This window comes from Rhinichthys klamathensis, unplaced genomic scaffold (genome assembly GCF_029890125.1).
Source record: "Rhinichthys klamathensis goyatoka isolate OS25496 unplaced genomic scaffold, OSU_Roscu_1.1 h1tg000799l_1, whole genome shotgun sequence".
NCBI lineage: Eukaryota > Metazoa > Chordata > Actinopteri > Cypriniformes > Leuciscidae > Rhinichthys > Rhinichthys klamathensis.
This window is the reverse complement of record NW_026607192.1, coordinates 336,348-360,428: the sequence shown is the minus strand read 5'-3', so window position 1 is coordinate 360,428 and position 24,081 is coordinate 336,348. Positions and strand designations below refer to the sequence as shown.

At 36.7% G+C, this 24,081-nt stretch overlaps 1 protein-coding gene across 1 annotated transcript; it reads right to left on the bottom strand.

Moving 5' to 3' along the window:
• Nucleotides 1-12,642: 12,642 nt before the first annotated feature.
• rtbdn (retbindin) lies at nt 12,643-23,268 on the bottom strand. Its single transcript, XM_056243471.1, has 6 exons — nt 23,160-23,268; nt 21,846-22,036; nt 21,588-21,675; nt 20,619-20,747; nt 20,422-20,518; nt 12,643-13,113 (listed from the first exon to the last, which is right to left on the bottom strand). Exons 1-6 carry the CDS (start codon nt 23,246-23,248, stop codon nt 12,766-12,768), a joined length of 942 nt encoding a protein of 313 aa, XP_056099446.1. The 5' UTR covers nt 23,249-23,268; the 3' UTR covers nt 12,643-12,765.
• Nucleotides 23,269-24,081: the final 813 nt, after the last annotated feature.

Genomic DNA, 24,081 nt, shown 5'->3' with positions numbered 1-24,081 from the left:
CTGGTGTGTTCCAAAACAATGACAAAATTCGCATTTAGGAGATATAGCATTCAAAACTTACAGTCTCTCACTTCTGTTAAAATGGATCACAGATTTTTATGACATCACATACACAACGGACTTCAGCTTCTCATCACATCTTCTGTCCAATCAAATGCGCTCTAGAATCTAAAGCTCCGCCCCCTATGCTATAAATACCACCTGACTAAAGCAACCGTTGTCACGTCACAGAGCAATATGGCTAGGAGTGGAGATATGAATTCAGTTGCTCAAACGCTCGAGTTTTATTACTTATTCCAACTGTATGTTGGTTAAGAATGAAATGGCTAGAATTTATTCACACCTCTACTATTTAATCCAAAGTATCATCAGAGCTCGGATTCGTTTCCATGGTGCTGTCAAGTATGACTTGCAGTCAGTGAGGTAAATAAACGCAAATGGCTATTTGAAAAGGGGGAGGAGCCATTAAATATGTCCCACTTTAGCTTCCTGTTTCTGTCGAAATTAAGTTAACACATCATACAAAGCTGCGCGTTAAGGCTGATTTATACTTCTACGCCGGAGCCTCTACGCTATAGACTACGCGTTGGTTTTCATTTATACTTCTGCGTCGTTGTCCGCGTTGGCGCGCAATTACACATGCAGAGGGAGCATGTGAAAACCGAGGGAGGGGTTCCATACTATGAGACCAATCACAACGCTTGCGTCCGTGTAGAATTGAAGCGTTGTTACATTTTTGGAGGCTTTACAAGACACTTCAGTCGGACTTTAAAGGAGTGGTCACATTAACCTCTGTTTAGCGAATTTCCGCGTGTGAATCCAGTCCATCTAATTGGAATCCAGCGCGAAAGATTTAACACACACATTTCTCTTCGAATTCGCCACGTTGACCAAAAAAAAAAAACTCCTTGATTTAAAAATAACTGTCTTGTGCTTTATAAAACATCGCTACACTAGTAATGGACAAATGGACCGTTTTGCAGTTGCACGCGAAATTCGCTGACATAGTTCTTATGCATATGAATCTTTAAAATAAGATTTTGGGACATGATCTCTAAAAGACTCTCAAATAGTTGCAAAAGCATTTTATTTTTTTGTATATGTGCTAACCTGTAATTAGTTGTCATATTGAAGGGGAGTTTAATTCATCATGCTTTATATCAGGGGTATTATGTTTATTTTGAAATGCTCTTAACATGCTGATTAATAATGATAAATGTAGATGAAAAAACATCTTATGACAAGAGTCATATAATATGACAGATAAAAATAACTATATTTGCAGCATCATTGTTTTTTTTTCAGTTTTTCCATCTATTTTACTGCTCACAGTGTTTTTGCTACGTTAAAGTCCCCCTGTGTTTTTAAAGTTGTTTATTTGTCTATGTGGTGTGTTTTTAATATGCTTTAAAGGGGTGGTTCAGGATTTTGGACATCGGGCCTCATTTCCAAATTAGCCTTAGTGTTATTTATCAGTGGAGACAGTTTTAAAAAATTTTCATCCAGTCGTTCCAGCTGCATAGTTCGCCGGTGCTAGGCTAGCGCGACTCAACGGTATCTTCTAGCCTGCCATTAAAAACAGTTTTACCCACTCCACAGTAGACCAAAAGCAAATAAACTATAACGCCAGACTATCGATGTAAATGTCTGTTAATACTAAGAATATTGTTAAAAATCAAACTACTCTTGCATCTCAATGATCGCTATACATTTACAGGAACTAGTTTCTCAGCAGCGGCGGCATTTTACTTTGCTCCGGTTAGTAGTGCTGCGCCGAAAAGTAAACAGAACAGAAGCGCACTACAGTCGGGACTACCTGCACTACCTCTCTCTCTCGGTTGCCTAGGTAACTACATATCACTCCGCCGCTGCTGTAGACTGTGCTAATAAATACAGGCAACAAAGTATAACTATTGCAATGCGATGAAAGGGTAGTTTGATTTATAACATTATTCTCTCAACAGACATTTACATCGATAGTCTGGCGTTATAATTTATTTGCTTTTGGTGTTCTGTGGAGTGGGTAAAACTGTTTTTAAATGGCAGGCTAGCAGTTACCGTTGACTCGCGCTAGCCTAGCACCGGCGAACTATGCAACTGGAACGACTGGATGAAATTTTTTGAAAACTGTCTCCACTGATAAATAACACTAAGGCTAACTTGGAAATGAGGTCCGATGTCTACAATCCTGAACCACCCCTTTAAAGGACAACTCCGGTGCAAAATGAACCTCGGGTGTAATAACACATTGGTACAGACTAAATCGTTCCCTGAGATTTGTTTTCATGATAATCGAATATAAAGAGTTTTATCTCTAAAAACAGTTTAGCTTATAACGCTAGTATATTGGGCATCGAGTAAGCAAAAAGAGATCGCTAGTTAATACCATTAACAAGGCTCAAATAAGCCCCACACTAACACGGCAGCATAATGAGTGTCCTTACATGCAAACCGAAGCATTGAGAACTTTGTAAGTGTATAGACAGTTTAATAAGAAGATACTTTACACAGACAGTACAGTTAGCGCATACAGACAGCAGCCATCTTGGAAAACAGTCTCGATCAGTTAAACCACGAACACGGTGATACGTGAGCTGAACTGTGACTTGGAATCTCATATGGTCCGTTGTTTCCGGAAGAAAGCACTGAGCGCATAAGAGAAGCACTGAACGCGACAGAGAAAATAAAAAAATAAATATAATTAATCTTATCTTCAACACGTACTGTTCGCTCACCTTCGTGGTTCGATTGATCGAGGCTGCTTTCCAAGATGGCTGCTGTCTGTATGCGCTAACTGTACTGTCTGTGTAAAGTATCTTCTTATTAAACTGTCTATACACTTACAAAGTTCTCAATGCTTCGGTTTGCATGTAAGGACACTCATTATGCTGCCGTGTTAGTGTGGGGCTTATTTGAGCCTTGTTAATGGTATTAACTAGCGATCTCTTTTTGCTTACTCGATGCCCAATATACTAGCGTTATAAGCTAAACTGTTTTTAGAGATAAAACTCTTTATATTCGATTATCATGAAAACAAATCTCAGGGAACGATTTAGTCTGTACCAATGTGTTATTACACCCGAGGTTCATTTTGCGCCGGAGTTGTCCTTTAAGACAAACCATGTGCAAATTCGTAAGTCGACAGCATTGCTGAGTATTTTCTCCTTAAAACTGCAGTGAATCAAAGACAGTCTCAAAAACACGGTTTGAAATCGCTGGTGTTTCTGACGTCACAAACAAATTTGCATATTCATAGAACCGCAATGAGGCAAGAGTGTAGAGTTACTTTCAAGCTATTTTAAGACATAAATTTATTTTCAAGGAAAAATATGTGTCATGTCATTTCAGTGATCAAAGATGAGTTTTAACGGATAAAATGATTGGCTACAGGGGGACTTTAAAATAACTGTGTCATCTTGACCTCTTAATGTGGCGCTTTAGCGTCTTTAGCGAGAGAGAGAAGCAACTCACAAGAAATGGAAAGAGCATGAATGAAGAGCTCTTGCCTCTCAGACTGATCTCATGAAATGGCGTATGTATGACACGCCAATTCGTATTTCCATTTTTGGCGTGCTATCAACACGCATAATTAGGGCTGGGCGATATGGCCAAAAAAAATTATCACGATATTTTGTTTTATATCAGTCGATATCGATAATTATCACGATAAATGTCAAATCTTTATTTCTTTCAAGTTTAAAGGCAAATTTTTGCTCCTAAGTGAAAGTTGTATAAATCAGAGCGTTGTGGTTGTAAAAATCTAAGGTAGAACATTCAAACATTTGTCATTTTACCTTAACAAAATAAATATCTGAAAAGAAAAATATTTCTTCAGCACAGTTTGCAGTGCAGGCTGCAATATTCAAATTACATGTTTTGTCTCGAAATGCATATTTGACAGTGAGTTGACAGTAAATCTACATCCTAACTCAAGCTAATGCTATTATGTTAAATTTATGTTCATTAACAAAAACAGTACCATCTGTTTTTTTTGTTTTGTTTTTAATTTAAGGACCACATTTTTATTTGGTGAAATTTAATATTCTGACTGTTTGAGTTTTATTAAAATTAACCATTGGTCATCCAGTATCATGCATTTAGATCATGATAACCACAGATAAAGCCAGGTACAGCCTATAGCACCTCACTATCATGGCAAAATGTAACTTTATGGTTTCTATGGTAACTTATTTGTATGAAAAACAGTAGCCTAACAGTTAAATACATTATTAAATACTGTAATTATATTCCATTAGTCATTTAATACATTGTCTACATTAATAATGTTATACAGTTCAATATGTATATCCCACATTTCATGGTGCAGTTAATATTACTAGGCTAACGTTACAGTAAATCCATGGTAGGCTAAATGGATTCAGTATCAATTCAGATTCTGACTGTTTCGCTGCGCAGTGTTTCTCCTGTTTGTCAGCGGTGTTTCATCTGCCTTTAAACTGATTTAAACTGGACATTTGTGTTCTTCGCTGAACTTAAGCGCTTCTCACTGGATCTCGTGAGCGAGGCGATCAGAGTAAACGCGTCTGCTCTAGTGAGCTCGCGCTGCCGTTTGGACTTTGAGCCGAGCGAATAAAAGCTCCGTGTGGCGCGCGGTTCAAATGAGTTTCGTTCCGCTTTTGGCGCATACACATTATCGAACATTTATCGACCTCTTGATATCGTTTTATCGAGAAAAATTATATCGCGATAATTATCGTTATCGTTTTATCGCCCAGCCCTACGCATAATCGCTTTTCAGCGTGTTTATCAACGCCTTGACTTAACGTTACATTACTGTATATATAAATATATGACCTACCCCAACCCCGTCCCTAAACCTAGCCGTCACTGGGGTTAATACCATTTATGAGTCTTCCCCTACCATCCTAGGAAAAACAATATTGCTCCACAGATGTAAATATACATTTTTCTTCGTTTCGCTCTGACATTTAACGGCGTACACATACACGCAGAATCACTCGGAGGTTTAACGGCGTAGACATACACGCAAAAGATGACGGTTCGTTTCGGCGTGGACATACACGCGGATAGCTCAAAATGCGTATAGATAACACGCCACTTGACTTGAAAGTGGCGTGTATGTTTACGCAAAGTCATGATGTCATGTTGCTCCTCTAGATAAAAATATTAGAGGTTGTAGTGCCGAAAGATCGTTAGCCTATATAAATGTCCCTGAACTCTCCATTGTTTCGACACACTGCTAATTTTAACTAGAAACGGTAAAATGATGCTGCAGTTGTCAATATTTCTCAGTCCGCCATTTAAATATATGATTGTTTCTCTCTCGTTTTGCTTTCCCCAGTTTAATTGGCTCAAGAATGGCTCACTGGCCTGTACAAATGCAGCGCTCATGAATGAGTCAAAGCTCATTCAGCAAAGTTTCTCAACAGAACCTGCGCGTGTTATTTTTATCCCGCCTTCGTGATTAGCCCGAAGAGCATTTCTTCTTCAATACTTCCCCTCTATTCTACATGAAGAGGCTTTCTAACGCCTGACAGACTGTAGGCTACAGAGGGAGAAACATCAGTGACTGATGATGACGACAAAATGTGGGCTCATCTCCTCCATCACACGCTGATTTGCACATTTCATCTTTTCTCTCCCACTCACACACTGTAAATCTCTCCTTCCATCTCATGAATATTCCTTCTTGTCCTTTCCAAGATTGATAGATGAACGCTGAGGCTCAGATTGAGTGACACTTTCCGTCAAACACCCACCGACAATGACACAACACTACTGTTGCATAATGTAGGCTACTCGAGTATCATTGGTTTGCTGCTTTTTAACCGGTTTTTAACCTTTTGCTGCTTTTTAATATATTTTATATATATACACTGAACAAAATAATAAATGCAACACTTTTGTTTTTGCTCCCATTTTTCATGAGCTGAACTCAAAGATCTAAGACTTTTTGTACACAAAAGGCCTATTTCTCTCAAATATTGTTCACAAATCTGTCTAAATCTGTGTTAGTGAGCACTTATCCTTTGCCGATATAATCCATCCACCTCACAGGTGTGGCATATCAAGATGCTGATTAGACAGCATGATTATTGCACAGGTGTGGCTTAGGCTGCCCACAATAAAAGGCCACGTTGCATGCAAATTGCGTTTATAATTTTGTTATACTCTAAAAAAAGATGGTTCTTTAAAGGTTCTTTACACATAGTAACAGTTCCATTTAGAACCGTATCGTCCTGAAGAACCCTTTATATGCTGACACGGTTCTTTGTGTTAGAGTTTAGGGTTCTTTATTCCCGCCTTTTTGTTTTTCAAATCTGTAACTGTCAAAGCCTCTGATGTTCTGGATCTCAGCTATAGACCTTATTCGCAAACACCGGAAGTAGCTAACCGCGGCCATATTGTTGACATGACTTCTGTCCTGCTGCCCCTAACCGCGCGCAGATTTCAGTTGAGGGGAGCAGTAGCCTGGCTTCATCTCGTCGGTATCAAGAGAAGATAATGCTATTATTTGATGTGGGTCCACACCAATGAAGCTTAAGTAAAAATCCGTCCTTATTGCCACTTTGCCAGCCGTAACTTATCCGGATATTTATAACGATCTCGTTCATACAGGATCCGTATACAAACTACAATGCACCTCAACAAGGCAACATAATGAACGACACTCGTCTCATTCGTGGAGGTGGAAAAACAAGTTCTTTGTGACATGCAAGATTTGTTGTATTAAAATGTAAATGCAAAAGAAAAGGCATGAGAGTCGGTTGTTTTTGTCAATTTTAAGTTTTCATTTAAAATGTTTGCGATTTTAATATAAGTAAGTTACATGGTTACATATTTGACAACTTGCTTGAGCAACTTAATATATAGAAGTAATGCATGGAATAATTGGCTTACGTTGTTGAAATAGTGAGTATGTTTTAAAATAAAAATAGTGAGTACCAGGGTGTTTGTGGTACAGCCGCGGATCAGTTACGCACTGCAAACGCAGCATATAAAGCACTATAGCGCGTCCTGCTTCTGTACCGTATACGCACCGCACATGCATTGCACACGGATTATGTGTGAAACCTGTGGTAAAATGATGGGAACAGACTTTTCTATGGGGAGTTGGCTGAAAGTTTAGCCTAGCTATTTCCTAGCTAGCCTCTCTTGCGCTGGCTCAACTCTGTCTCCTTCCCTTCACGTTTTCTGACAGTCGGTAACTTATCGCATAAAAACTAACTCCGGGGTTCTTGCTGTTGTTAGAACAGCCGTGTATTACACAACACACCATCGCGCTGTTTTAAAAAAAAAAAAGTGATAATACCATGGATAATACCGACGCTTCCTCGCTTGTCAATTAACAGACTGACAGTTGCCGTGGTTTCTTTGTCAACAATATGGCCGCCGCAAACATTGATGACGCAGATCGAATAACATCTATACAACTACAGTTACTACACAGACTGTCAGCATACTCTCTCAACAGGTAAATGATTTCTTTCTTAAAATGTCTATAAATGATAACTTTCATTGTAACGATCATTTCCTAACAATCATGTGTTTTTCTCTTTTTAGTTTAACGAAACATGTAAGTGTGAGCAGCTCTGTTCAGTTAAGGATACTCCTCTTCTCCACAAAGTAACAGATATATAAAATGTATGATATTTTTAAAATTATGACTTAATGCCTAAACATACCCAGTCACAAAAAATATTAAAGCTATCCCATGCCTTTTACATGTTAATGCCTTTGGCCTTCATGAACATATTTGTTTTTACATAATTAAATGGAAGTGACACAATGTAACTCTAAACTCAATTGTGTATTTCAGATGCTGTCACGTATCATAACCTCATCATCTGCATTACTCAGAATACACACATAACGAAGGACGTAAAGACATCATAGAGGATTGTGAATATATTTCACTGGAACTTGGTCTTCATTACATCTATATCGTGTTCAGTGTCATTGTTATTTATTAACGTATTCAGCTAACAACTGTTGTTAGAGCACTGTCATTTTTGCTACAATCTGCCATGTCAATAAAAAAATAAAAGTACCTAATTGACACAACATGCTGTTTAAAAAAAAAAAAAAATCAACCCAAGTGGAGGCAACAAGATATGAGACCAGGCATAGAGGACTACAAAAAACTAGATTAATAAATCATTTATAAAAAATATATATTAATAATAGTAATATTAATAATATGAAGATACTATATACTAATATTAATGACGATAAGTATTGTTGAAAAGGTATTTATAACACCATTAAGGTCCTATATAGCACTTTCAAAGCATGGTTCTGCTAGTGTTACAAGCTGAAAACCCCTAATTTGGTACTGTTCAGAACCATTTTTCTTAAGAGTGTGTGTATATATATATATATGTGTGTGTGTGTGTGTCAGTGTGTAGGCCTATTCAAAATATTAATAAATACTAGCTAATGGTGTAAATGTACCATTGTGCTATACTAAAATAACACTGCCTGACATAAATATAGCATGTATTTGGCTTAATCAGATGCTTTTCTTGTATTCCGTGGGAGTTTTTGTGGTTAGATAAGTTGGGTTACACAAGGCGCTAAAGGTCAAGCCTGGTTTAACTGATCATGAATTCAGCATCAAACACCATCACAGAGTCGATAAATGTGTTTCGCCTTAAAATGGGTTCATGGCGCCATCTGGTGCTACACAAGTGCCATAAGGCAATTCAAAATGGTTTTGAAGAAAATAGGCTATGTTAACTTGGGGAGTGATGAATAGGCCTAGCTAATGAATAATAAACGCTACAGACCTTATTCAGAGCAGCGCCATGACAGGTACGAAAGCGAGGCGGTGAGGGATAAACTCGCCGTGTTTTCAATGGCATCCGCTGTATAAAGTTTCGAGATCACTTATAAACTTCTACAGCTCATTTTGTCTGTTTTTTGTTTGTTTTGTTTTTTACTGAAATTTTCGTCAGCAGAACAATCCAAAAACTCAAAATGTCTATCCCTCACAGGCTAGCTTTAATTTCCTTTGAAATCAAAGATGGCGCTGCTGTGCATCTATTCTGCTTCACATTACACAGTGATACGGGACAAATATAAACAGAATAACAGACATTAGTGTACAACAAATATATAGCCTATTTTGTCGTAGCCTAATTACCGTAATTACCACCCACCAGATGACAACATAGCCTACTCAGAGCTGTTTACGTCCTCGGAATCGGAGTTGTGCGTGTCTATGGCAACACTGTCAAGGCCAAAATTAATATGCAGTGGTCACGTGCGAAACCAGGGGTATAGGGTATATCTCATGTGGTTCTTCAACTACAGGCACTTTTGGCCTTGTGAACTTGAGGGGGAAAAAACTGTTTAAATAAAAATGGTCACAGTCTAACAGTTAAATATAACTAGTCTAGTTTAATGATCCATAAGAGAACACACTTACATTATAAGACAAATTGGTGTTTTTTGACATATTTTCCGATCCGCACTGAACAAATGTCATTTCCATCACATGTAAATATTTGATTATAATTTTAAAATATTATGATATAGATCATTTCTTAACAGTAAGACCACTTTCACACATAGTATTACCAGTTTATACCTATATTGCAATTACCATAGATTTGTGGATTAAGTAAATTAATTGTCATGAGGCCCAAACACAAAGCTTACATCCACCACAACCTGAAATATAATATTGGATTGGTTAGATACATTTCAGAAAAATAACTACTTGTGTTATTACATTAAGTGGACCATTATCCCATAAACTATGCTGAAGTTTTTAATGAGTGATTAGAATTTTGTATATGTTTTTAAAAAAAGTTATGAGGGGGTGGAAATGACTGGTGTTGTGGAAATGACAATGAATGGACGTCCATGTAGAAAAACAGAAGACATTTATTTGAAACTTTCTGAAACAGACAATTCCATTTAACAAATCATTAATCTCATTAGTCATTAGTTTGTTTGGTTCTGTTTTGGTATAGGACTGAGACCTTTCTGCAGTTGACTTCCGCGGCATCTTAAAAATAGATGAAAAGGCATTTCAACAAATATATATTTGAATAAATACATTAGCATTGTACATTTCAATAAATAAAATATACATATGTAGCCCCACAATCTATGAATTGCACCTTGTAAGCATAAATGTCATTTCCACCTCACCTTTGTCATTTCCACCCAAGAAGGAATGTGTTGGAAATGACAGTGGTGGAAATGACAATCCTGCAGTATTTTGTAAAAAAAATCCAAGCTAGTATTACAGATTAGCTATGAATTGGTAGCTAGCATTGCATGCATGCAAAATACATCTATTTATGTAAAAAAATCTATTTATTTACAAACTCAATTACGCCATGTTTGGAAATGACATACAATAAAAATATTTTCATTTCAAGCAATATTTACCTTGAGTTTTCTTCTCCAAGTTGGTGAAGAAATTAAAAGTCTCCTCCATGTCAGACATGTGCTGTGATGTCATTGTTCATTTCCATAGAAACTACCCAAACAATCTTTCAAAAAAAAACTTTTAAAGGGACATTACAGCGTTGTGGTGGAAATGACGGCAGTACTGTGGGACAACTACATTTTGTATATAAAATCACATTAATAGTTGTCTGACCTTAAATACCACAATTATGTTTTGATTATTTTACTGATACTGTATACAGTCCTATAAAAAAAATAAAACAATTAGAAATAAAAATAGATAAACAATTTGTTTACACTTCTTTTTCATTATTGAAGATCAGAAGTCTGGGTGTGGGACAAGCACAAAACAGCAATATTTGCATCTATAATGATGTTTAAAAAGGTGAAAAAATCATCGTAGACTACCGGTAAAAAGTTTCTAAAGTACTTTCATTGTAAAGTTAACTATGAAAGTGTGAATTTTTCAAAATTAAATGTTTTTTATAAAATATGATCAAAGGACATGAAAGAATTGCCCAATCACGTTGTTTAAGTTTAAGTTCAATATTTAAATGTAGCATAAATTTGGCAAGATACACACATGGTTAATTGATAACAATACTTTACACTAAACAGGATAATAACAATGACGGGATTACAGGGTTAAAACTGCTTTAAAAAGAACAGTTTAAAGAACAAATTCCAATTTAGTTTATTTATGAATTAAAAGACATATAAGATCAGAAGAGAAACACATTTACTCAAGGCAGCCACATAATACTGAAACATCAAACTGCTCACACTGGCCATCCGTTTACATACAGACACAATGTCCTCACGTTCACTGTTAAACAGTCAACTAGTACACTCATTTATAACCAGTCAAACAGAATTTACAGTGCTCTCACAGTTTTTCTTTACAGCTTTCCTTTTTATATACGTCTGTATAAATACTTAGAGTAAATGACAGCTGAATCATATCTGCGTTTTCACTAATAAAGTAATTTACACAGACATAAATTACACATAACTGTGCGAAATGTAAAGATTAGGCTATATGCATGTATGATAATGTGGTGTTAGATGAAATGAGACATCCATACTTCCATGTCGTGATTATCATGAAATATCAGTTATAGAAACAAGCGACAATAGCAACATTTAGACAAAGTCTAAACTGCAACAAAAATGCCATAATAATATTTGTAAATTATGTAGTTTCATGCAGTGGGCAAATACAAAAACACACTGAATAAACAGTTCAACTCAACATAAAACAAGATTCGCAACCCATTTAACCTGATGTAATTTGTCATATTTCCAGGTGAATAAGAATATTTGAAAACAATTTACAATAAGGTCTCAAATATTGGTAGTAGTTAATGCATTAACTAATAATGAGCAATATATTTTATACAGCATTTATTAATCTTTGTTAATGTTAGCTAATAAACATAGTTATTCATTGTTTGTCCATGTTGGGGTTAGAGCCTTAACTAATGTTACCAGACATAACTTTGACTTTAAAAATGCATAGTAAATGCTGAGATTAACATTGGCTATGATTATTAAAAACGCCATAGAAGTATTGTTCATCATTCGTTCATGTAGTGAAACCTTATTGTAAAGTGTTACCAAATATTCAATGAGATTAAGACCTAAATTCAACTTGTCATGTTGACTTTAAAGGTGCAGTGTGTAATATTTAGCGGCATCTAGTGGTGAGTTTGTGAATTGCACCCAACAGAAGTTACGGTGGCCGACAGGAAGTGATGTCGTCGTCTGAGACAGCAGAGAGTAGCCAGATAAGCAATGAGGTTTCTTTACAAAGATAAATTAAGAAATTAGGTTTACTTAATTGTTCAGTAAAACGGTATGTTATTGCAAATATTATTGTTACTTGTTCATCATTGTGTGAGTGTTTTATCCGCTGACTTTAGCTAGATCTTTGCACGAAGAACAACATAGTGACGAAACGTGTTTGTCCGTTCAGGGCCACCGTAGAAACATGTCGATGTAAGTGGACTCGCGGTGTGTGTAGATAGAAATGGCTCAATCTAAGGTAATAAAAACATAACGGTTCATTATGTAAGGTCTTTATACACCACTGAAAACATAGTTATGTATATGATATTGCATTTCTGTCAACAGATCCTCCTAAATACTACACAATACACCTTTAATAGGTCGAAATATGCAGAATTTCAATTTACAGAACTAGTTTGAGTCTACCCAGGATTGTTTTGTCGACTGTGTTAAATAGACAATAGAATTACGGTAGAAAGCTCACTGCATTTGTTTCCTTTAAAATTCAACGGATAAGATAAAACAGAACACTTGATAACAAACATTCAGCAGATCTAGAACACAAATGTTCTAGAAGCCGCTTCCACTGCCTTCCATATCGGCGGCCAGAACGGAGCGTTTGCGCAGGACGGTGTTGCTCCTCCGGGCCTGTGGTGGCGCTGTGGCGCTGCGTGTCTGAGGCTGCGCGGGGGGGCAGGGCGCTCTGTACTGGGGCAGGCCGCTCTTGGTGGTGTCCAGTTCTTCGGGGTCTCCTTCCTGAACCCTGAGGGCCGCGATCACCTCTCGATCTGAGGGGCTGAGAGTCAGACAGCCGCAGCTATGGCCTTCGACACCGTCTTCTTCGCCGGGGTCGTCCTCAACCGTCATAAAGGCGTCTCCCCAAAGACTCTCGCAGAGGTCTCGCCCGTGCTGATACATCTGATCAACAAACACAGATACATGGATGATCAGAACATGCTCACAAGTACGCAAACAAATAACTCTTCTATCAAAGCACCGCTGCTCTTCGGTCCTTTTTGATCGAAAAATTTACGTTTTTTATTTATTTTTACTTCATTGGAATGGTACGAAACTTGGTAAAGGTTTTGGCACTTGCTGTGTGAACACACACAAAAAGAATCATGGACATGTTTCGAAAAGTTTAAAGGTCTGGGGGGAAAATAGTCACAGTTGTGCTCCTTGCGGTCAAACGAATTGCATCTAGTGGAAGCATTTGGTACTGCGGCCAAACAAAATCTGATTGAAAGCGAATTATTTTGAGATCTCAACCTCAAAACTAGACTTGTTTAGTTTTGTGGCTTTGATTTTCTCAGGTTTAGAGTAAAACATATTTTTGAAAATATGTATTTCATATAAAAATTGAAAATAGTATAATTATTCATAACAATAAACGTAAAATTCTGTAACTTTTTTCACTTCAGCAATAATCTGCCATGTGGCGTCTTTGAAAAGAGATCAAACTTTAGTCTGTGCTCTAAAGCATTCAAGGTTTACGACAGTTTAAGTTGGAAATCGAACTTTCAGGTCTATGCTCAAAAAGTGAATAAATGGATTATAAATATAGCATAAATAAAATTTATTACCATAAAAAAATAATTATTGAACTAAAATATAGTACATTCATTTCATTGAAATAAAAAAATACATTTCTGTCATTTTTGACCGACACGCGAAGAGCGTTAGAGACAAAAAAAAAATAAAAAATTGTCACATACAGCAAACATCTCCTCACTAACCGCTGGCTGCCTGTCCCCTGAACACACTGTAAAGAAACGCGATCTCTGTAGACAGCCCAGGCTCCACAAACAGCAACAAAAACAAACTGGGCTAACCCGCTCCACGAAACATGACAAACAGTTCCAGCCAATCACCGACAAGAAGGACTTGGGGGCGGGGTTTGGGGGGTTAGTGCGTGGGTGAGGAGGAGGGAGGGTCTAGCTAGCCTCCGTTTTGTTTGACAATACTTTAAACGTCAACAAGAATGACGTCACCCGACATCGCTTAGAGAACCTTTAAGGCAAGTAATTTCACTCGGCGGCCATCTTTGACATGTCTCTCGAGCAGCTTTCAGTCATAGTGCAGCTCTTATTTCTTCGAATGGGGAAACATCTGATTCTCTAAAGCATCAGGCAAGGTTTTTACCACTCAAATAGTGGTAGGAACTAAAAAGGTCTTATTTTTCATGTGCAGTCCTAAGCGCGCATCTTAAGCTGTGACACAATCACTTTACCAATTGGCGACTAGCTCTTATATTGAGAAGGCGGGACTTTTTCCGCCATATTGCGTGTTTCACTTCCTCCCTTTCATAGTAACATGAGTGCAATGAGTGCATAGTCTTTGTATATAAAGTCTTTGGTTTGATCTAATGAGAAAAGTGACGCTGCAATAGTGGCCCCTTGTGGCAGTGCTGAGAATGCAGTGTGTAATTGCTTGGTATTGTGCATTTTTAAAACATAAAAAACTAGCAGTAAATATACATTAACAGCAGAACTTACAACCAAAATCAACCTTAACAGTTCTTCAGACTGCTATTATTCAACTGGGGAAATAAAAATTAAATTACTAAAGCAATGTGAAGAGCACAGCTGCAGTTATGAGGGATCTTACCATTCATGTATCAAAAATATTATGTGTAATGATGATAAACCATTTCAGATCCACTGCTAACATTGTTCGTTGTTAAATTCGCACATCAGCTTTAATGATTCCTCAAAGTAGAACACACACACACACACACACACACACACACACACACACACACAAACACACACAAACACACACACCTCCTCTGCTTTCTCTATCTCATTATTGGCTGTGATTTTCACCCCTCAGAAGAACATGTGAAGTGTGTGTGTGTGTGTGTGTGTGTGTTTCTCTGTCACTCATGGTTATGCACATGTGATGATGATTGTGTTGATTATGCATTTTTACTGCCAGCGGCATTTCCACAGAAACACAGCGATCTTAAAACCAACATGGGATCAACTATGACTCGTTTTAGTGTCTTAATTCACGGTCCTGCTCTTATTGGCAATGATTCACCACTGCATGCTATTCTGCGAAAAAAGAACAATCTTTTATGAAAACCATAACTTCACTTCCACTTCCGAAACGACTTTCATTTCCGGCTGACATCCGGCTTTATCTCTCTGATTTATCAAGCACCTTCATATAGAGACACATCCAGTCAATTCATCATGATTCAATCAAGTCCTGTTCACTGTTAAACCTCATAAAACTGATTTTACCCCTAAAGAAGTGAATGGCAGAAAAGTCTGTTTAACATCAAAAATCATGTTGGGGTCACATGACCAGCCAAACACTTAGCTTTATATTGATATAACTCCATTCACCAAATAAATTATTCATTGTTTACTTATGAGTGTGTCAAAGTTGAATCACAGTTGAATATCTTTTGAATCAAATTAACATTGATATTGTCACATGTTGTTAAAATTCAATGTTAATTTATATATATTTTGTAATCTTTTTACAACCATTAAATGTAGCATCATACACTGTTGCAATGTTTTTTCAATGTTGAAACAACAAATTACATTATATTAACCACATTCAGCGTTGAAACTGACTGTACGAGAGGCCGGTTGCACTGATTCACATCTCTCTCTCTCTCTCTCTCTCTCTCTCTCTCTCTCTCTCTCTCTCTCTCTCTCTCTCTCTCTCTCTCTCTCTCTCTCTCTCTCTCTCTCTCTCTCTCTCTCTCTCTCTCTCTCTCTCTCTCTTTTCACATGTACAGCATGTCAGTGGTGAGGAAATGTGACATGAACTGACACGTTCACTGTGTGTTTGTGTGTTTGTGTGTGTGTGTGTGTGTGTGTGTGTGTGTGTGTGTGTGTGTGTGTGTGTGTGTGTGTGTGTGTGTGTGTTTTCCAAAGACGTTCCAGCTGTGTCCATGCCTGGAGTCATATACTCTCTCCAGTTCTGACGGTGATGTGAACAACCCACATAGCAAGTGATCTTGGCCCGAATGTGTCCTCATGCTGGCAATGGCATGTCTCCTGTCAGCCAGATCTGGTTCATGTGTGGCAATGATGGCAAAGCATGATCACGGCAAACAACATGAGGGTGATTGTTGGTGGGAGGAGTGTGTCCCAGATCAATCCAGTGATCATCTGATCCAAATCAGGATTGAGACCTTGAGCCGATTAAGTGCACTGTAATGCAGTTGACTTGACTAATTTACAATTTGCTTCATTTGAAATGATAATGTTTCATCTGTTATGACTTGGCATTTAAAAGGTAAATTTTTAACAATACTACAGTTTAAAATATTGAATTGATTAAAATTTCTGTGATTGTTTAACCCTAATCATGCAATATTTCATTAATTTTGTTTATCAAGGGGCATTATTTTATTAATATGCTGTCATAAAATACCCCGTATTTTATTCCTGTTGTGGATATGTATCTCCTTAAAATTAAAGTAAAATATTCTGGTTTAAATAAAGTGCAAATTTCCTTAAATGTTTTACAGAAAAACACTGTTATTTTAAAAGCATTTCCTGAATTAATTCAAATGACTGGCAGCAACAGAACATTAAACACTGACAGATCTCTCAAGGTCTCAGCATATTCACTTATTAGAATCCAGTCTAGCTTTATTTCTTTCATACTAAAGTTCTTATTGAGAGGTTTAGGTGTCGAAGACTAATAAAAAATAAAAAAAAGAGTTTGAAGTCACCATTATGATGATTAGTGTTTGCTTTAGTTGGGCTCTTGACCATTGCATATTTTACATTAGTATTTCTTTTGCTCCCTTTGTGTCACCGATACACATTTGTTATGGCAAAAATATTGCTGGAGAAAATCTCATTAGATGATGTATAAGGATAAGGTGACCACACTTATCGGTGATGTCGTCATCATGTAGTGGCATGATTCCCAGATATCACTTAAAGTCAAATCTCTGAACACATTAACAGTACATTTCACATGGTTTACTGTAGCCTTGTGGTAATGTGGCATCAGTATTATCAGTAAGTCATTATACAGAAACCTTGACCTGTGTTTTTAAGGAGCACAGAAACAAAGAATCAACATACGAATCTCAACAATGGTGACGATTAACAAAGCTTTTTCTGACTTTAGTAGCTTGTTTGGTGACGTTCAGAGTTGATCTGAATATTTATATATATTGTTGAGATTCATACTCTGATTATTGATGTCTGTGTGAGTCTACATAATCCTGTCAAAACATTTTCTGCATAATGATTTAATAAAATCTTTCAGAGTATCACAGCACTGCATGAATTTCTGCAGTAATATCAGCTTGAGAAGTTAACAACTAATATTAATCAATTTAATCAGAGATTAGACTCTGGTGTCAGTGAATCAGGCCACTAAACGATGACTGCATCATCACTAAAAAGTGACCAACATCATCAGAACACAGTTTCTCTTGCATTTTTTTTAGCTATAACAAACATGTATCAGAGATACACAGTTACAGCAGCCAGAGGAAAACTAATGTTAAAAAGGCAAGGGCTCAACTAAAGCAAACACTGATCACCATAATTGTGACTACAAACGTTTATTATTTCCAATAAAACATATAAACCTCTTTTAATTCTCAATAAGACCTTTAGTATGAAATAAATAACAAATTCTGGATTGTAATAAGCGAAGATGCTGAGATCCTGAGAGATCTGTTAATGTTTAATGGTCAGTTGGGATTTAAAGGGTTTCTGTTGAGTTTTGTGGGTCACCATTGTGCTGAAGAGTAGAGCCTGTGCTTCAGTCCAGGATGGGCCAAAAAAACATTGATGTCATGTTGCTTTATTTAAGAGGCAGTAACTGTGTAGCTGCTGATGCAGTGACATATAGTCACGTTAATTCATGCATGTCAACTTTAAGAGTTTCTCATTTTACAGTGAATGTTTTTGTTAGTAATCATTCAAGGAATACCTGTAAAATAACGTTTTTTGTTTGGCAGCTGTAGCTAATAGTCATTAGCCATTTCTGGTTTACTTAAGGCACCAACACTAAAACATATTCATGCCCAGTGCAGGACCAGTTATGGGTTAGTAATTGCCTGAGACTCGGGCCAGTTACTTCCAGTCATTCTTTGCAGTATGTGGGCCATGTAAAAAGGGGCTTTGTGGACCGGAGCTGGGCCAGAAAAAAAATTGCTATGTGGGAAACCTCTGTAGTGATGTTTGTATCAGACAGCAGCCGCATTTCCATTACAGATTTGCGCCATTTTGTAAATGTCGATAAAAAACTATTGCGAAATGACGGCGTTTCCATTAACTGAAGTTATGCGACTGAAACGTAATTTTTTCCTCTCGCGATAAGTCATTCCAATAATTATGGCAACCGATGTTGGTATGGGTTTACATATATCCCAGCCACCGCACTAGCCATTATTTTTAATGGAAGGAGACACAGGCGTGATATCCAATCATTAATAATGGCAAGGAAAGCCCGTTATACTGGGAGGTGTTTAGGTGTTTCTGGGTATTTCTCCCTCATCTCTGCTTCAATGGTCTTGATTGTGGCATTTCCTTGTTGTTTAGAGTCTAGGAATCCTGTAATACTTTTGTCTTTTATAATTTTAATAAAGAACCTCTTCTGTCCAAACAAACCACTCCATCTACGTCAGGTGACCTGCAATTGTGTAAAAACTGTTTCCATTGCAGTTTTGCGAAATATTCCTTTTTCGAATCGCCTGAAAAACCACCTCATGCAAGCATAAACACTTTTTTTGCGATATATGGGAGTTTTTGTGAAATTGACGTGTTTCCATTGGGATTATTTTCAATTCGCAATTTTAATTTGTGCAATTTGAAGGGTAATGGAAACGCGGCTAGTGATGTGAACAAACCTTATTTCTCTTGCTCTGTTGAGTCCTAATTTGGAGATTAGATTAAAACTATCCCTCTGTGTAATTAAAGCTCAACACAAAAGCTCCAGATATTAATGATTCCTTCCCAACCACACAGCAAAACCCTGGCAACTACTCAGAACACCCTAGTAACAGAACACCTAAACAACCACATAGCAACATATAAAAAACTCTTCAGAACTTCTTAACAACTGCATATACCAATATCGTGCCAATACAGCATGTGTCAAACATCCTCAGAACACCTTAACAACCTCCTAGCAACAGACTATAACATAAAAACTTAGCAACAACACCCTGGCAACCACCAATAATGCCATAGCAATACATAGCAATGTGCTAAATCTATCCAGAGCACCTTAGCAACCACTTAACAACATACTAAAAAATTATTCAGAAGACCTTAGCAACTGCATAGCAACATCGTACAACGTGGCAATCACGTACAACATCATAGCAATACAGCAATGTTTCAAATGTCCTCAAAACACTTTAGCAACAACTTAGGGACACAATAAAAATATTAAAAAGTCATTGTAACACCATGGCAACCACTAAGAAACACAGCTAAAATTTTGCATCTGCATAGCAACACCCTGGCAACCAACCACAACTTATGTTAATGTGCAAAACTTCTTTAGAACACATTATCAACTCCTTAACAACTGCATAGCAACAACCTTGCAAACACCCACAACACCCTAGGAACACATAGCAATGTGCCAAAGTTTAACACATCAACCACTTAGCAACACATTACCAACATTATAAAAATCTACATAGCAACACCCTGGCAACCACCCACAACACCATAGCGATACAGTACATAGCAATGTGACAAAACCTACTCAGAACACCTTAACATTCACAACCTCCTAGCAAAATAGACCACCTTAGTAACTGCAAAGAAATACCCTGGCAACCTCCCACAATGCCATAGGAACACATTGCAAGCAATGAGCCAAAACCCACCAAAAACTCTTTAGCAACACACTGAAAACATTTTAAAATCTTTAGCAATTGCATTGCAACACCCTGTCGGCCACCCAAAACACACATCAATGTGTCAAAACCCACTAAAAACACTTTAGCAACACACTAAAAATATAAACAAACCTTAGCAACTGCATAGCAACACCCTGGCAACCACCTCAAACATACACCGATGTGCCAAAAACCACTAACAACACTTTAGAAACACACTAAAAACATTTTAAAAACCTTAGCAATTGCATAGCAACCCCCTGGCAACCACCTACAACACCACAGCAATGAGTTTTGCCCAGACAAATATCACATTTTCTTCATAAATGTACAGATCTAGTAGTGAGTTTGATGTATAATGTTTGGTATGATGTTACCTGTTGGTAAGACACACAGCCGCCGGTGCAGTTCTGTCCTCTTGGGTCGGTGGCCCAGTCTCGAGCACACGTCAGGTCCAGTTTACAGGCCTCGTACCTGCAACAGTGACATCTCTGGTCATCATATTACCAACAGCTCATCACATAAGGACCTGAAGACAGTGTGTGTTTGTGAGCATGAGTGGGCAGGGCCTCACCAGTCTCTGCAGAAGCTGTGGCACAGAGGCACCGCCTTCAGGGAGGAGTCATGACGTGGGTGTGGCCAGCGAGCAGCGTCAGGAGAGCAGCGATAAAAACACACCACGCGCTTCAGGAAGGACTCGCAGCTACAGACAGAGACAGAGAGAGAGAGACTGTTATATATATATATATAGTCTGTTTTAGTTGAAGAAAAAGAGATGGTACTTCACAAACACATAAAGTAAAACAATAATGAGCATTTACACAAAACTTCACATGCACAAAAACAACACCCGTACATAAGCGAAAAAATAAATAAATAGATAAAAATGAATTATAAATAAATAAACCTGAATTATACACAAACAAACCTGGATCTAAAATAAATATATAAATAAATAAATAAATTAGAACAAATTGAAAATATATAAACATGAATTATAAACAAACAAACCTGGATCTAAAATAAATATATAAATAAATAAATTAAAAAAATATATATATATATAAACATGAATTATAAACAAACAAACCTGGATTAAAAATAACTAACTAAATATATAAATAAACAAACAATAATTTAAATAATTAAACAAATAAAAATAACTAATTAACTAACTAGTAACTACAGTAAATATATAAACCAAACAATCATACAAACACCTACTGCCATCTAGAGTCTAGAAAAGGACAAACCCTGTAACATGTTCAATCACAACTTCTGTTTTAATAGGACATATTTCAACATGAGAATTGAGAAAAAAAAATTCTGCCAAATGTTTTAATTATTATTAAATCTTGATTACATATTGTGCATCCTCCATCACACTAAAACTAAAAAAAAAAATATTTTATTGAATGCAAATATGAGGCAAAGCTATTATCACCTGCTAAAAGCAGTTAACAATCTGATTGAATCAATCAATTTCCAGATTTTACAGTGTAAATATGAATCATATATATTTAGGGAATGAATATAATCTTACAGAGGGCTGAGAAGACCACACTTGTCCCAGAGAGAGTTGTCCACGGAGCCGGAGAGATCCTGGACATCCGTCTCAGAACAACATGAATCTGAAAAGACACACAAACAAACATTAACAACCTGGGACAAACTACAAACAATACGGTCCCAACTGGAAAGTCAAATGAATCTGAAGTTTTTAATGAACTGATCTTGACCAGTTTTGAATCAGCGGTGTGATTGTGATTGTGAGAGGACTATAAAGTGTGTGTGCACACACTCTCTGTGTAGAGCGAGCAGTCTTTCAGACGGGGCTCAGGACTGGGCGTGGCTTTGTGTCTCCCGTCCTGAAGACACGCCCCCTCGTGACTCATCACAGCAGCAGCCAATAGATCGAGGCAGGCGAGGCCGAGCAGAACTCTGGACACGCCCATTTTCACCAGCGTTTGTCTTTCAACTGTAAGAAATAATCTGGGATGGGAAACACTTTATAATGATTTTCATCAACTTACATTATGATGCTGCTTCACAACATGAAACATTTGCATTCATTTATTCATATTCTGTGACAAATTATATAATGCTTCAGGATGACTTATTAATGAAAGTGTTCATATAAACAGATCAGCTCTTAAACACAGGTAATTTGATCTGTTTATTTTTTATCTGTATGAAATCCTCAACCAATGTAAGAGGAAAAAAACGTCAAAATTTGGGATGAACTATCCTGGATATATTGAAATTCTGAAAATATAATCTAAAAGGTAAGAATATGTTTACAGGATCTTATTTGATTCTTAGAGGAGTCTTGTTGTGCTCCCTTTAAGATTATAATAATGTAACTGGTATAAAATAAATAGATATTCACAAATAAAAACTAGAATCAAATAATAAAATATACATTCCCAAATAAAATAAAATGATGTAACAAAATAATATATATGTATATATATTCCCAAGCAAAAAAAATAAATACTTATAGCTATATAAATATAAATAAAAATAATAAAGTAATATAACTAAAATAAAATAAATATATATCCCCAATTAAAAACTGAAATAAAATAATACATTAAAACATAGCCTACAACATATATTTCCAAATAAACATTTTTTTTATTAAATAATGTAACTAAAATAAAATAAATATATAAATTCCCAAATAAAAACTGAACTAAAATAATAAAACAAAACATAAATTCCCAAATAAAACAATAAAAATAAAAATATATAATTCTAAATTACAAAATACACATTTAGTTTATTTATAAACTAGAGATTATTTATAGATTAAATCTTAAAACAACTTTTAGTTTTAATCACTAGCCTATCAGAGCAACGAACAGGTTCAATTCAACCCAAAGTTTTCACAGCTCATCTTAAGAGGTAAATAAATCATAAAATACAACAGCATCATGATTAATTGTGCTGTTCATATTAATGTCCTTTAACTGTGTCACACAGTCCTGGATAAGAGGATGAAGAGTTGCACAGACTGATCTGCTCAACTGCACACAGTAAACATCTCACGGCAGAGTTCAAATCTCCTAAAACACAAACTGATAGTTAATATGTTCATAAAACTCCGTCATACCTGATATTGCTGCGTCCAGTGGCTGTTCTGATGCTCTCCGGTTTGATCTGCTCTCTCACTCTTTTCCCCGAGCTGTAGTCGAAGGACATCTCGATGACAACGCCCCTCCCTCCCTCTCTCTCTCTCTCTCTCTCTCTCTCTCTCTCTCTCTCTCTCTCTCTCTCTCTCTCTCTCTCTCTCTCTCTCTCTCTCTCTCTCTCTCTCTCTCTCTCTCTCTCTCTCTCTCTCTCTCTCTCTCTCTCACACACACACACACGCGCGCGCGCGCGCAAACACACGCATTTGCCATTAGTTTGTTCTTAGTGAGTGCAGTTATCAAAGAAAAATAATAAAAGCAATACGACTATAAATAGACATAGATATAAACAAAAACACTTTGATCATACATTCTAATAATAATAATAATAATAATAACAACAACAACAGGTAATGTGGCTTTATTTCACGTGACCTTGTTTCTAATTGCATCTCATCATGTGCCACTGAGTCACCTGCACATGTCGCCTGCGTATTCTGCTGGTTTGTTTTCCCAAAAACCTGTCTCGGTATTTGACATGAGGTGAATCCAGGGTGAATTAGGATAATCTGGGACGTTAGTGAATTGGGACACCTAAGCTTCTTGTTCCGTTTCAAGCACGTCTATGTCAACATGAACGTATTATATGCTGTTTCTCACATGGTAAAGTCTCATTGGTTGATCTAAACTTCTGCAATAAACTACGAGTAAACTGCTGAAGTACGTAAAGTTTAACATAACGCACAGACTAATTAAACGAACACATTAGCTAATGTTAACAAATACAACCATTGATTTTAATGATGTATTAGTAAATGTTGAAATTGATATTAATGTTAAACTAATGAACCGTATTGTATAGTGTTACCAAAAAACTATAGCCTCATAACATCTCAATGATACTAA

What these genes read in the sequence shown, in the direction of transcription:
- rtbdn (XM_056243471.1), bottom strand. Translation starts at nt 23,248, where the DNA reads ATGTCCTTCGACTACAGCTCGGGGAAAAGAGTGAGAGAGCAGATCAAA. An exon ending in TGTGGTCTTCTCAGCCCTCT is followed by an intron (nt 20,748 to 21,587) that starts GTAAGATTATAT and finishes CTCTGTCTGTAG; the next exon opens with CTGCGAGTCCTTCCTGAAGC. An exon ending in CACAGCTTCTGCAGAGACTG is followed by an intron (nt 20,519 to 20,618) that starts GTGAGGCCCTGC and finishes TCACTGTTGCAG; the next exon opens with GTACGAGGCCTGTAAACTGG.